Source organism: Erpetoichthys calabaricus, chromosome 17 (assembly GCF_900747795.2).
Source record: "Erpetoichthys calabaricus chromosome 17, fErpCal1.3, whole genome shotgun sequence".
NCBI classification, from domain to species: Eukaryota; Metazoa; Chordata; class Cladistia; order Polypteriformes; family Polypteridae; genus Erpetoichthys; species Erpetoichthys calabaricus.
The window spans coordinates 17,623,374-17,637,081 of record NC_041410.2 but is presented as its reverse complement, the minus strand read 5'-3'; the positions used below and the strand labels follow the sequence as shown (position 1 = coordinate 17,637,081).

Genomic DNA, 13,708 nt, shown 5'->3' with positions numbered 1-13,708 from the left:
CTTATCGGACAGTCTTGGTGTCACAATCACTCCTAACCCATTAAAAGCTGTGTTTGGTGGGCTCCCAGATGGGCTTAAAGTGGAGAAGGACAAACTGATTGTAATGGCCGACAACCACAATACTAGACTTATCTTGCACAACTGGAAGAATCCCAGCCCACCAGTTATAAGCCAGTGGGTAACTGGTATTCTGTACTGTTCTGAAATTGGAAGGAATCTAATTCTCACTTAGAGTATCTGTTCAAAACTTTTTAAAAATATGACAAGATCTAATTAATACAAGTTTAGAATAAGTATTTATATTGGGGTAAAAGGGCATTTTCCCTTCTTTTTCTTTCTTTTTTTAATCTCTAATGATTTTTGCCCCTGCTCTTAGCTCTCCTCTCTTTTGCTCAGCTGGAGGTTGAATTTTGTTTTGTTAAGTTTTTGTTTCTTTTTTTTTTAACTTTATGATGTTCTCTTTTCTGTTGTATAAGTTCAACTGGATTGTATGCAAAAAAAGAAGAAAAAGCAATACAGGCATGAGAAGAAGGTGTAAATTTGGGATTGGCTGGCCCAGCACTGTCTCAGCTGTGGAATGGCCAATAGGGGGAGGCAGCTTGATGGCCGAGGTCTCCAGGACTCTGAACAAATCCAAATCGTATTATGGGATATCATCTACCTTTGAATTCTGCTCTGTACTTGTAATATTTTTATTTTACTGTTATATTGTATTGAGGATGATTTGTGTTCTGTTCTGTGTATTGTATTGTATTGACCCCCTTTTTTTGACACCCACTGCACACCCAACCTACCTGGAAAGGGGTCTCTCCTTGAACTGCTTTTCTTAAGGTTTCTTCTATGTTTTCCCTACTAAGGTTTTTCTTGTCTTCTTAGAGAGTCAAAGCTGGGGGGCTGTCAAAAGGCAGGGCCCGTTAAAGCCCATTGCAGTACTCCTTGTGTGATTTTTGGGCTATGCAAAAATAAATTGTATTGTATTGTATTGTAAAGTAGACAAAGACAGAGACCGGGCCTGACATTCACATCTAGTAAGCCATGAAGCAGTAGTACTAACCGCTGCACCACCATGCTGTCCTCAGAGGATCTTCTCATTGTAACTGCCGTACTGATCTGAAGCCATGAGCCCCTTCGTGCAGGATGAGGCAATAGCTGGAAGTTAAATTACGCTTGGATGTTGGGGCGCACCAGCTGCTCAGCAGGGAGCTGATTAAATGATTCCATGGAAACAACAGCACCGGCATTTTGTTCAAAACCAGATAATAAATTGCTTTTCTGTGACTGAAATTCACTTCTGAAGTAGTGAGGGTCAATTTTGTTTTGCTTTGCCAGGTACTTTTTAAAACTTCTATGATATTCTTCTAAGAATACTACTCTGTTCTTCTATTGTGGCGGAATATTTTTAATAAATCATGGCAGAAAGGGATTCATTTTAGCAAAGTGCACTATACAAAAATAAACTGAATTATAAAATGTAAACAGATTTGAAGATCAAACATAATATGTAGGCAAAATATTAACAATACATTTTAACAGAATTCAACAGAATTAAAAAAAAAATAACAGCATGGTAATCAAAAATTTGAAAGTTAATCATTAAATCTTTGGCTTTGTGCTACCATGCTGATTTCTGTTAACCAGAAATAATATGTTTACCTTTATTTGTTTGGCCTATGCCTTTATCCAAAGCGACTTACAACATTTGAGATACAATTGATCACTTTTTAAAAATCCTATCATATTCTAATGTGAGTTTCCCCTTGGGGATTAATAAAGTATCTATCTATCTATCTATCTATCTATCTATCTATCTATCTATCTATCTATCTATCTATCTATCTATCTATCTATCTATCTATCTATCTATCTATCTATCTATCTATCTATCTATCTATCTATCAATACTACTCTGTTCTTCTACTGTTGCGGTATATTTCTAATAAATCATGGCAGAAAGGGATTCATTTTAGCAAAGCGCACTATACAAAACTAAACTGAATTATAAAATGTAAACAGAGTTGTAGATCAGACATAATACACGGGCAGAATATTAATATTACATTTTAATAACTTAATAAAATGAGCTCCTTCCCAGTCTATCTTGGCGGTGATCTCATCAGACCTGCCTCTACTTTAAAAAATCTTGGTGTCATTTTTGATTCCCCCCTCTCTTATTCCGCCCACATAAATCACATTAAGAAACTTTCTTACTTTCACCTCCGTCACATATCCCGTGTTCGCTCCTTCCTCTCCTTCTCTAATGCTGAGAAACTTGTCCATGCTTTTATCACATCCCGCATCGATTATTGTAATTCCCTACTGGCAGGTGCCCCTTCTAATCTTATATCACAGCTCCAGCTTATTCAAAACTCAGCTGCAAGAGTCCTTACACGGACCAGCAGCAGCGAGCACATCACACCAATCCTGCTCCATCTTCACTGGCTCCCTGTGTCTTACAGAATCGAATATAAAATCCTACTAATAACCTTCAAAGTCTTAAATAACCTCACGCCAAACTACATCAGTGACCTTCTCCATCACTATGTGCCTGCCCGCCCACTAAGGTCCTCTGATTCTGGCAATCTTATTGTGCCCCTCACTAATCTACACTCCATGGGTGACAGGGCCTTCAGCTGTATAGCGCCCAGACTCTGGAATGACCTACCGAAATTAATCAGGTCAGCTGACTCCATGAATTGTTTTAAAAAACAACTCAAAACTCATCTGTTCAGGAAGACTTTTAGCTCTACTTGACTTTATCACCCTTCTCTCAGTTTACTTCTCTGTCAAGATGCTCATGTGCCCTGTGTGTGTGTGTGTGTGTGTGTGCGAGACCATCAATTATGTTGTCTGTTTTTTTCAGAATTCACTGTCTTAATCTTCTTTATTTATTTATCTGGTTTGTACAATGCTATATACTATATACGCTGCCGTTCTTTTTTATATTCTGTAAGTGCCTTGAGCATGGGAAAGGCGCTATATAAATAAAATTTATTATTATTATTATTATTAATAGTATTCAATGGAATAAAAAAAAACAAAAGTTAATCATTAAATCTTTGGGTTTGTGCTACCATGCTGATTTCTGTTAACCAGAAATAATACGTTTACCTTTATTTATTTGGCCGATGCCTTTATCCAAAGTGACTTACAACATTTGAGATACAATTGGTTCCGTTTCTTTTCGCGTTCCGATTGCAGCACAGGCAGGTGAAGTGACTTGTTTAGGGTCCCCCAGTGTCAGTGGTGGGATTTGAACCCACAAACTGAGGGTTTGAAATCCAAAGCCTTAACTGCCACACCACACTGCTGCCTATATGGCAGTGCAGAACATTTCACCTCCGCTGTTTACATAGGATGCACTTTAGCTGACAATGAATTGAAGAGAATTCCAGAATTAATGGAATGAAAGATAAAAAAAAAATGATGAAAACACCCTTTACAGTTCAAAAAAAGGGACATTAAACGCATTGTTATATATAAGATCTTTTCTTTTCTGATGCATACGTTCAACTGGATTGTATGCAATGTTATTTTCTTAAGAAAAAGAAAAGGCAAGACAGACATGGGAAGAAGGTATAAAGTAGACAAAGACAGAGACCAGGCCTGACATTCATGTCTAGTGAGCTGTGAATCAGTAGTGCTAACTGCTGCATTACATGCATTATTAAATTATTGTTAAGTGTTGAATTAATAATACGGGGATTAATACAGTGATGCAAAACACCAAAAATGCCAAAATATAATCGTTTTCTTTTACATTTACATAGCACTTTTCTCACTACTCAAAATGCTTTACACAGTGAATGTGGAGCCACTTCAACCACCACCAATGTGCAGCATCCACCTGAATGAGGAGACATCAGCTATTTTGTGCCAGGACGCTCAAGACACATTAGCTGTTAGGTGGTGAAGGGGTGATAAAAAGAGAGCCAGTTGGAGACAGGGGGTGATTAGGGATGCAGAATAACTAGGCTGTGGTGTCCAATTTAGGCAGGAAACATTGGGAACCACCCCAATACGAAGGATACCCAGGGATCTTTAATGAGAGTCAGGACCTCGGTTTTATGTCTCACCAGAAGGATAGCACCATTTGTACAGCACTGTGGCATTGGGATCCACTTTCAGACCACAGAGCAAGCGTCTCCTGCTGGCCTCACCAACACCACTTCCAGCAGCAACCCAAACTTTTCCTGGCTGGTCTCCTATCCAAGCACTGGCCGGGCCTGAATGTGCTTAGCTTCAGGTGGGTGAGCTCTTCTGAAGTGCAAGTATTATGACTGCTGGATATTAAATCCTCCACAACTTTAAACATGGAGAAGAACACGTAAGTGTGCAGTACCTACCTTAATTGTTGGCAGCACAACTTCCATGACAGCACACTGTCTTGGTGTTAAACTTCTTGCTTCTTCTTTGATGACATGCTCCTGCCAATTCACCAAACAAATGAAAAAATAAGTATAATTTTTATCACCATTACATTTACAATCAGTGGTGTAGCTAAGGGTGGGCAGAGGGGGCGGGTTAATTTCTAGCTTGCACCCGATGCTTCTGGGACAGGCACTTGGATCACCATGACCCCAAATTGAACCAAGTCTGGTCAGGAAAATGATTGCTATTTGTTTATATCTGAGTGCAGTTATTATGTGTAGGTTAGAATCACTAAAATATATGAATACAGTAGACCCCTGAGAAGTCGTGGTTCAGAGTTTGCGGCCTCAGTCATTCGTGGATTTTTCCTAAGAACCTAACTAACAGTTGTTTGGGGAAACTGCAAATATCCTCCGCAATTTTTTTATGAATTTTTCCGTGGCAATACTGTACTGTAGAGAGAACACCAAGCAACCGTAGAGGAAAACATGGCTTGGGATGGTGAAAGTAGCCAATCCGAGAGCGTTATTCATTTCTCCTTGCTGCTGATTGGCTGCTGCCCTGTGACGCATCTCTGGCAGATGCAGCTCAGCATTCCCGCATCATAACAGTTTACCGCGTGTAGCTCTTTCGATTGTTTCGCTGAATGTTCTCATGTTTTTCGTTTTGTTCTTCTTAAAGCCCTAAGATGACGCCCAAACGCCCGGCACCTTTGCTGTGCAGTCATTATCTTCATTACATACCTTCATCGTGCTGCACAGCTAATTCATCATCATCCTCAATCAATATCATTCATTATTGGTGAGTACCTGTACATTTTACTGTATTTTTATTGAATTAAATTATTACGTATTTACCATACTTATACCAAAGAAAATGACAGCGCATACCAAAGAAAACGCTCTTGCATGAATTACAGTACATATAGCGGTAGCACTGGTATTTTACATTCTAGCACTGTGGGAGACATAGCAGTACAGTACTGGACAGTAGACGGGTTTACCTTTACATTCTTCTTTTTTAGGGTAATGTGTTAAGCTGAGTTTAAAATAAAATTAAAATGTTTTCGGGGCATATTTAGGGTTTAAACTATAAAAATAGGCATTTATAGGCATTTTTTGACCACATCCAAAATTTAGTGTTTTTCACAATTCGCGGGTGCTCTAGGAACATAACTCCCGTGAATTTCGGGGCTCGTCTGTACTTATGGATATACTGCATGTATTTTATCTATCAAAAAAACCATCACAAAGCAGGACAGGATAACCGGCTTATAGACATCATCACTAGATGGAGCAAAACACAAAGAACGGAAGCAGTTTCTCATAACTCTTCACGACTGTACATTTCGCCTGAGAGAACAGCCCTGATTCTTTGAGAGGTTAATTGCAAGCTTCCCCTCCATGGCCCTTACAACAGGCTCTGCTGTCATTTGAAGTAAGGAGATATAAGTTGCCATCATTTGGTTTTATGCTTTCTCATAATAAAATGCCACCAGACGTCCACACAAATGACAACAGGGCAACAAGTGGCAGGAAATCAGGAATGTTTGCAACAAGCTGGCTGCCACTCATCAATGAATGGCACGGACTCACATTAGGTGCAGTACAGGATCATCGCTTTGATCATCTGCACCACTAATGTGGCTGGTCAGGCAGGCCAGCAAACAAACCAGTCACTCGTCATCACAATGGAGGGTGCCATAAATAGACAAAGGATCCGCTCAGTGTGAGGCGCTTCAGTATTCCAAACACCGGGCACACCAAACCCAAATGTGACACCTGATCTGAACCACAGCCAGGCAGAACTATGAAGAACAGCATTGTCACCCGATGTCCCATTTCTTTGTCACCTTGGATATGCAAAAGCCTTTATATAACATAACTAAACTGATTTATAAGGTCAGCATCAGGTGCTTCCTTATTTGCTATGCTCTATTTTACTACATGGAGTGAGAAAATCTGATAAGAGACCTCCGAAAACAAACAGAACACCACACATCCAAGGCAAGGGCTTATATATGCCACAGTTAGGGGGCAGAATTTGCCAGGGGTTGCCACCCTGTCAGGGACTGAGACTCAAAAGGAAGATCAGCAGGGATATCAGTACAGAAAACAGAGAATGGAAAGATCCATCTCTCCGAAGGACACTAGATGACGGCCTGGTCAGACAGTACCAGGGGTGTATGACCCTGTATTTGGACTGACTAGGATGGCAAAGAAGGACTGCTATGAGGCTGTAAAACCTCCTGGCCTCGGGGTGGCAGCATCAGGGTAATGTAAGTAAAGGGAAGGACCAAGTTGCATCCATGAAGGGAAGAAAAACCACTGTGAAAGTCTGGAAGGTGGCCAGCGAGTCGTGAAGACCCTAGAAGACACTTCATCCCAAGTGCAAAGAGACTGGTACATGGCCTTCCTGAAGAGGGCAGATGCCCAGAAAGCCCACCCCTATAAAGCCTACTGAAGGCTTGGGGTGCAGAATCTCTAAAGGGAGTATCAGCCTGATTTTCCTGAAGCCAATGAAGGGTGAACCTCCAAATCCGAGACCATGGTCCTTAGCCGGAAAAGGGTGGAGTGCCCTCTCAGGGTTGGGAGCGAGATCCTGCCTCAAGTGGAGGAGTTCAAGTATCTCAGGGTCTTGTTCATGAGTGAGGGAAGAATGGAGCGTGAGATCGACAGGCGGATCGGTGTGGCATCCGCAGTAATACGGGCTCTGCTTCGGTCTGTCGTGGTGAAAAAGGAGCTGAGCAGTAAGGCAAAGCTCTCAATTTACCGGTCGATCTATGTTCCTACCCTCACCTATGGTCAGGAGCTATGGGTAGTGACCGAAAGAACGAGATCGCGAATACAAGTTTTCTCCGCAGGGTGTCTGGGCTCTCCCTTAAAGATAGGGTGAGAAGCTCAGTCATCCAGGAGGGGCTCAAAGTAGAGCCGCTGCTCCTCCGCATTGAGAGGAGTCAGATGAGGTGGCTCGGGCATCTGATCAGGACGCCTCCCTGGTGAGGTGTTCCGGGCACGTCTAACCGGGAGAAGGCCCCGGGGAAGACCCAGGACACGCTGGAGGGACTATGTCTCCCAGCTGGCCTGGGAACGCCTCGGGATTCTCCTGGAAGAGGTAGAAGAAGTGGCCGGAGAGAGGGAAGTCTGGACATCTCTGCTCAAGCTGCTGCCCACGCGACCCAACCTCGGATAAGCGGAAGAGGATGGATGGATAATGAAGGGTCGCTGCTGACCCCAGACGTGATCCTCTCACCTCACCTCACAGGGGGTTCGAGTCCTGCATAGGAGCTACCAGAGGGGTCACAGGATTCTCATGTTTCTTACTGGTTTTGTACTTTGTGCTTGCCCACTGTTTATTGCTGCCCCTTGGGTGTTACTTTATAATTCCCCCACCATTTCATATGCTGTTGGTCCACTTGGTATTATTCAGGATGAGGAACGATACAACAAGGGCACCTTCTCTTATTACTAGATATAAACTTCACTCAATAACTGTAGCAAAGACTTGGGGGAAGAAAAAAAAAAACAAAAAACAGGTTAAATTACGGGTCCCGAGTGTCAAATTTAATTCTTTTAGAGTGGGATGTAGGTCGCATTTTGAATGTGTTCAGGTTTTTCACCATTAAATACCAGGTAAAGCCTTAAAAACATGACACATGAAATAAACATCAGCCACCGCAATGAATGACAGAAACAATAAGTGAAACACAAGTATGATGAACGAAACGACATTCCATAAATATGGATGGATGGGAAAGTGCAATTGCACAGACAAGGACAAAGTGGCTCTCCGGATCAATGTGAAGTGGCTACGGTGACATGAGGAAACAGGAGGGATGAGACAAACTAACAATAAAGAACAATAAAGGCTAAGGTCAGAAAAAAAGAGGAAAACCATGAAAAATTGGTTGTTTTACCATAATTTTGACAGAAACTAGAATTTCATTTACTGCAGAACCACACGTGGATTGTAAATAAATTTGGGTTGTCAAGCAGGCATTGACAAGCTGGCAGCAGAATTTTTGAAAATGATTAAACTGTGGGCTTATTCTTTCTCAAATACACCAAACAAACGAGGTTTTTTTTAATTATATTTTTAATTATTTATAAGAATTTCTTTTTAGAATGTGCATTTAAATTGGATATATATTTTTTTGCCTTTAAAGTCTACTTCCTGACTAGGACTGGACTCTAATTTATCATCCAGCTGCACTCCCAGGTATTTAAAGGTCTGCACCCTCTGCACACAGTCACCTTTGATGATCACGGGGTCCATGAGAGGTCTGGGCCTCCTAAAATCCACCACCAGCTCCTTGGTTTTGCTGGTGTTCAGGTGTAGGTGGTGTTTGAGTCGCACCATTTAACAAAGTCCTTGATTAGGTCCCTATACTCCTCCTCCTGCCCACTCCTGATGCAGCCCACGATAGCAGTGTCATCAGCGAACTTTTGCACGTGGCAGGACTCCGAGTTGTATTGGAAGTCCGATGTATATAGGCTGAACAGGACTGGAGAAAGTAAAGAGCCTTGTGGCGCTCCTGTGTTGCTGACCACAATGTCAGACGTGCAGTTCCCAAGAGGCACATACTGAGGTCTGTCTTTAAGATAGTCCACGATCCATGCCACTAGGTATGAAACTACTCCCATCTCTGTCAGCTTGTCCCTAAGGAGCAGAGGTTGGATTGTTGGATTAACCAACTCCTCATTAAAAGCTTTCATTCTTGCGTGCCTTTATATGAATTTTTTTATATGGTAATATTTTTGGTATTCTCATATGTACATTATACACCCTATTTCCTCCAAAGGGAGTACGTTTTTGCATTGACCATATGAGAGCCAAACAAAAACAGATGCATTGTTCTTTTGGGTGTGTGAATGAGTAAGAAGGAAGATGTTCCTGAAATCTAAACCAAAGCGTCTTTAACTCCACTTCGACTCCCATGGATCATTTGGAATTTACTTGCCTTCAGAAGGTACTATTACAGCACCCCTGTCTCTCAATTCAGGTCACGGTGAGGCCATACCTGGTAACAGCATCCTTTAGAATGATGTGTATACAACATTTATATTACAGCACAAGAAGCAAAATAAATCACAAAATGGAATATGCAATAACAAGCCATACCTTCAACTTGGATAATTGTCCTAAATCCTTTGCAGCAATAAAAATCATCTGAGGTCCCTGCTGGAAGGAAAAACAACGATTAGCCCAGGATGATCAGAATTAACATCAGCTACTACCATTTTGAAACTTTGGCCACAAAGCAGTAGCAGTGATAGGATTTTATCTACCCCATTATTAGAGTGAGTCTATGATACACAACAAAGTGACTGCTGTAGTCCTCTATCGGTGCTACTCAAACATGACAAAGGTGTCAACATTAACATACCAGTTTTCTGAAAGCATTTGATGAAGTCCCACATGAGAGGTTAGGCCTCAAATTAAAAGAAGTGGCAGTTCAGGGTGCAGAATTGGCTAAAACACAGGAAGCAGAAGGTGTGAGGAACCTTATCAGAACTGGGAGATGTTCAAAGTGGTGTCCATCAGGGGTCACTGTTATTTTTAATATATCGTATATACTCATATATCGATATATTATTGATCATAAAACTAAACCCCGACTTATACTCCAGTTCAAAAATGTGAGACTTAATTTTTTTTTTTACATCTTCTTGCCTCCTCCAATCTCGTATCAGTTTCTTAGATACATTGAATTTTGTTGCAGCTACTTCGCCACTTCAACGACTTTTAATTTAAAACCAGCTTCATATTTTCTTCTGATCGAATGCTCCATCGTAGATAAGGGATGCTCTTACAATAAAGGTGTATGAGGGTGTGAGATACAAAAAACACAAATCAGTGCAAACGTTGCTTCGGAATAGTTCAGGTATTACCGTGTGGTTACGCAGGCACAATACAGAGAAATAAAAGGCCATGTACTCCTTGGTTACTCTCTTGGGTGGGCATTAGCATGTCCTAATCTCGTGGACCATACAGCGTGAGTTTTACGCATTCGACTTATATGACCGACATTATAAAATACCACAAATTATATGGTGAAATCAAGTCCCGACTTATCCACGAGTATATACGATATATATAAATGATTTGAAAAGTAATATACATAACAAGCTGGATAGTTTTGCAGATGATACCAGGCTAGATGATTGGCAGATAATCTGGAATCTGTTGGGTCATTACAGGGGGCTTTGGACAGCATACAGGCTGGGGCAGATTTGCGGCAGATGAAATTCCATGTTACTAAATGTAAAGGATTACATGTAGTAAGTTTTGAGAAGCTTCAGAGGCCAGGAAGGCATTAGTTGCACCGCCGCACGCTCATTTTTGTTCAGAGTTTTGAACCTCAACTTTACTTTGGCCTTCCTCTCCCTAATTTGCATCTCAAAACTGTCAAAATGGTTTGCTGACCTGAGCAGATCGTTACTGAGACCTTTAACTTTCTTTGTTCTCAGATGTTGTATCATGGGCACAGGTTAGCTGTGGCTTGTTTTGTGTCTCATTATTGTTTGACTGCTAATTAACGAAAAAAGAAATAATTAAGGGGCCTGAGTCTTACCAAGTCAATTTAAATTAAGGTGAAAGAGTTCATTAGCAGCAAAAACCGGACACTAATTAAGAAAAGGATCTGAATGAAAACCTGCAGCCATGGTAGCCCTCCAGGACTGGAGACGGAGACCCCTAGCTCTAAGGTCACCAGTTACAGTCGTTATCATTTACTGCAATTGGTTTTTAGTTAATCTTACATTACTAATGTAGACCCTTTGCATGACCCTTTTAAGGTGTGCCACTTTTACCCAGACAGTGACATCCTGTGCCAACTGGTCATTCTGTCACACTCTTCAAACGTTAATGTTTGGATTCACAACCCCTTATTTATGTCCTTCCTTCATTTCTGTTATATAGTGCCTTTCTTAATGAGCAATACTGAAATGTAATCTTGTCCCCTAACTTGCCTTTACATGACATTGTGTGCTACTGTACTTAATGGGTACCCGCTGCCTTTCTTTCTGACGTGCTGCTTGGTAAGTACCTTGAGCGATCACAATACGAGGTGCAGCACTGAATTTCCTTCTTTTGCATGATATATTCTTGTTATGGTGAAGAAAGCCAACTCTGATTTCTCCATTGCTTTTTGTTTCATGCTCAGATGCCTAGAATTACAGATCTTGTCTCCTCAGACGTGCAGATTTCCAGGATAACGGATGTCGGAATCTTTCCGTCTCCAGCGCCGCCGATTCATTTCAGTGTTTTCATGTCAGGCACTCAGTATTCTCTACACAGGAACAATCAGACTGCAGTACCTGCGGGACTCGTGCATTTAAAACACGCAAGTTTAATAAATATTTACGCTTTGTGACAAATGAATCACTGGAGTTCAGATGGCTTCAATTAACTTAACTGGTAATTATCAAAAGAAGTGGGTTTGGGTGTTGTTATAAATACACAGATTGAATCACGGCAAGTGCAAAATTGACATAAAAAGAAGGTATCTCCTTTTTGTAGGTAAGGCAATTATAGAATAAAAACAAGAAAAAAAAGACTGATTCCCGGGAGTGCCAAATAAATTACATATTTATAAAAGCAACTGAAAGAGAAGTGAGGATCCTAGGAAGCTGTGATTTTCAGTTAAAGGGCTAAGGCCTCTAGCTTCCTTTAACTGCTTGTATTGGGGCTCGAAAATTGGAGTTTTTTTGTTTCATCTTAGATAATCGCTGGACTCCTTCACTACTGTGTCTGTTTTATCTTAGACTAGCAAAATACCCGCGCTTCGCAGCGGAGAAGTAGTGTGTTAAAGAGGTTATGTAAACATATATATACATAAACATATATACTTATATACATATCTACATATACTTATATACATATCTACATATACACATATATATATATACATATATATACACATACAGACATCCACATATATATACATATATCAACATATATATACACATACAGACATCCACATATATATACATATATCAACATATATATACACATACATATACACACATACATACATACACACACACACACACACACACACACACATACATACATATATATATATATATATATATATATATATATATATATATATATATATATATATATATACACACACATACAGACACATATATATATATATATATATATATATATATATATATATATATATATATATATATATATATACATAGCAAAATACCCGCGCTCATTGTTATGAGTGTTGCTGTCATATATATATACATATACACATATACACACACATATACACACATATACAGATATATTATATATACATATACACATATATTTTTTATATATATATTATATATATATATATATATATATATATATATATATATATATATATATATATATATATATACACATACATACATACATACATACATATACACACATAGATGCACTTACAATAACATAGAAATCAATATAAACAACATTAACATCATTATCATATGAGAATATGAAGTAATATATAAGAAGCACATTTCATATAAATATAAATAATTAAACAGTAAAATCTTCTTGTATAATTTGCTACCGTGGCTTTTCGTTGGTCTGTCCAGGATTTTAAATCACCTGTAGCTTGCAAACTGTTTCACCTATTGACTTGAAATCTGGTACACATATAATACGTCACGTCTGCTATCCGCTTTATGGGTGATGATTGTATTACTCTTTTTATGTTTATTTTATTTTAGAATCAACTCCTATCTGCGCACACCAGGGCGGCTGTGGGCAGATGCGTATGGTGTATTCACTCCATGTTATCGTGCATTGCGCTGTCACTGGTATTTTGATAAAAGAATTTGAACAACATATAAGAAGCGTATAAATTATTAAACAGTAAAACATTAACATTTAAGAAGTAAAGTTACATTGAGTACTATTGCAGTGCCTTCGGGTATACCTCATTTTTTCTTTGCCCATTACATGCTTAAATGTATACATTTTTTGGTGTACCTACCCGAGAACACGCGACCGTGGGAGAAGCATGGATTTTAAAGAAGCGTTGAGTTCATCTGCTGGTCTCCCTCGTGGAATAACTGGTAATGTTTCACTAAAATCTACAGCGAGTAAAACGACATTACCTCCTTTTTTTTTTGTACGATCTCTGAGATGTTGCTTTTTTCGGTTCAAGGCTTCATAAGCTCTTTTATGTTCCATGGTGTACTTAATAAGTACTAATTATCCCAAACCATCATCTTTGAATGTTGCAAGACTTTCGCCTTGTATGTAGATCGGGGTAATTACATTCATTGCATTCCTAGTCTGAATCACAATCTGATTGTATGGG

The 13,708-nt window shown here is 39.7% G+C and overlaps 1 protein-coding gene across 5 annotated transcripts in view; it reads right to left on the bottom strand.

The window, feature by feature from the left end:
* The window catches only part of LOC114645223 (protein unc-13 homolog C-like), a 742,812-nt gene that overhangs the window by 28,068 nt on the left and 701,036 nt on the right, over positions 1-13,708 (bottom strand). For 4 of the 5 annotated variants that reach the window (XM_051920476.1, XM_051920477.1, XM_051920473.1 and 1 more), the window contains 2 exons: positions 9,490-9,549; positions 4,344-4,424 (listed from right to left, as the gene is read on the bottom strand). In XM_051920476.1, the coding sequence (XP_051776436.1) occupies positions 4,344-4,424; positions 9,490-9,549 (141 nt within the window). The remainder of the gene's footprint in view (positions 1-4,343; positions 4,425-9,489; positions 9,550-13,708) is intronic. The other variant, XM_051920474.1, reaches the window with a different exon arrangement.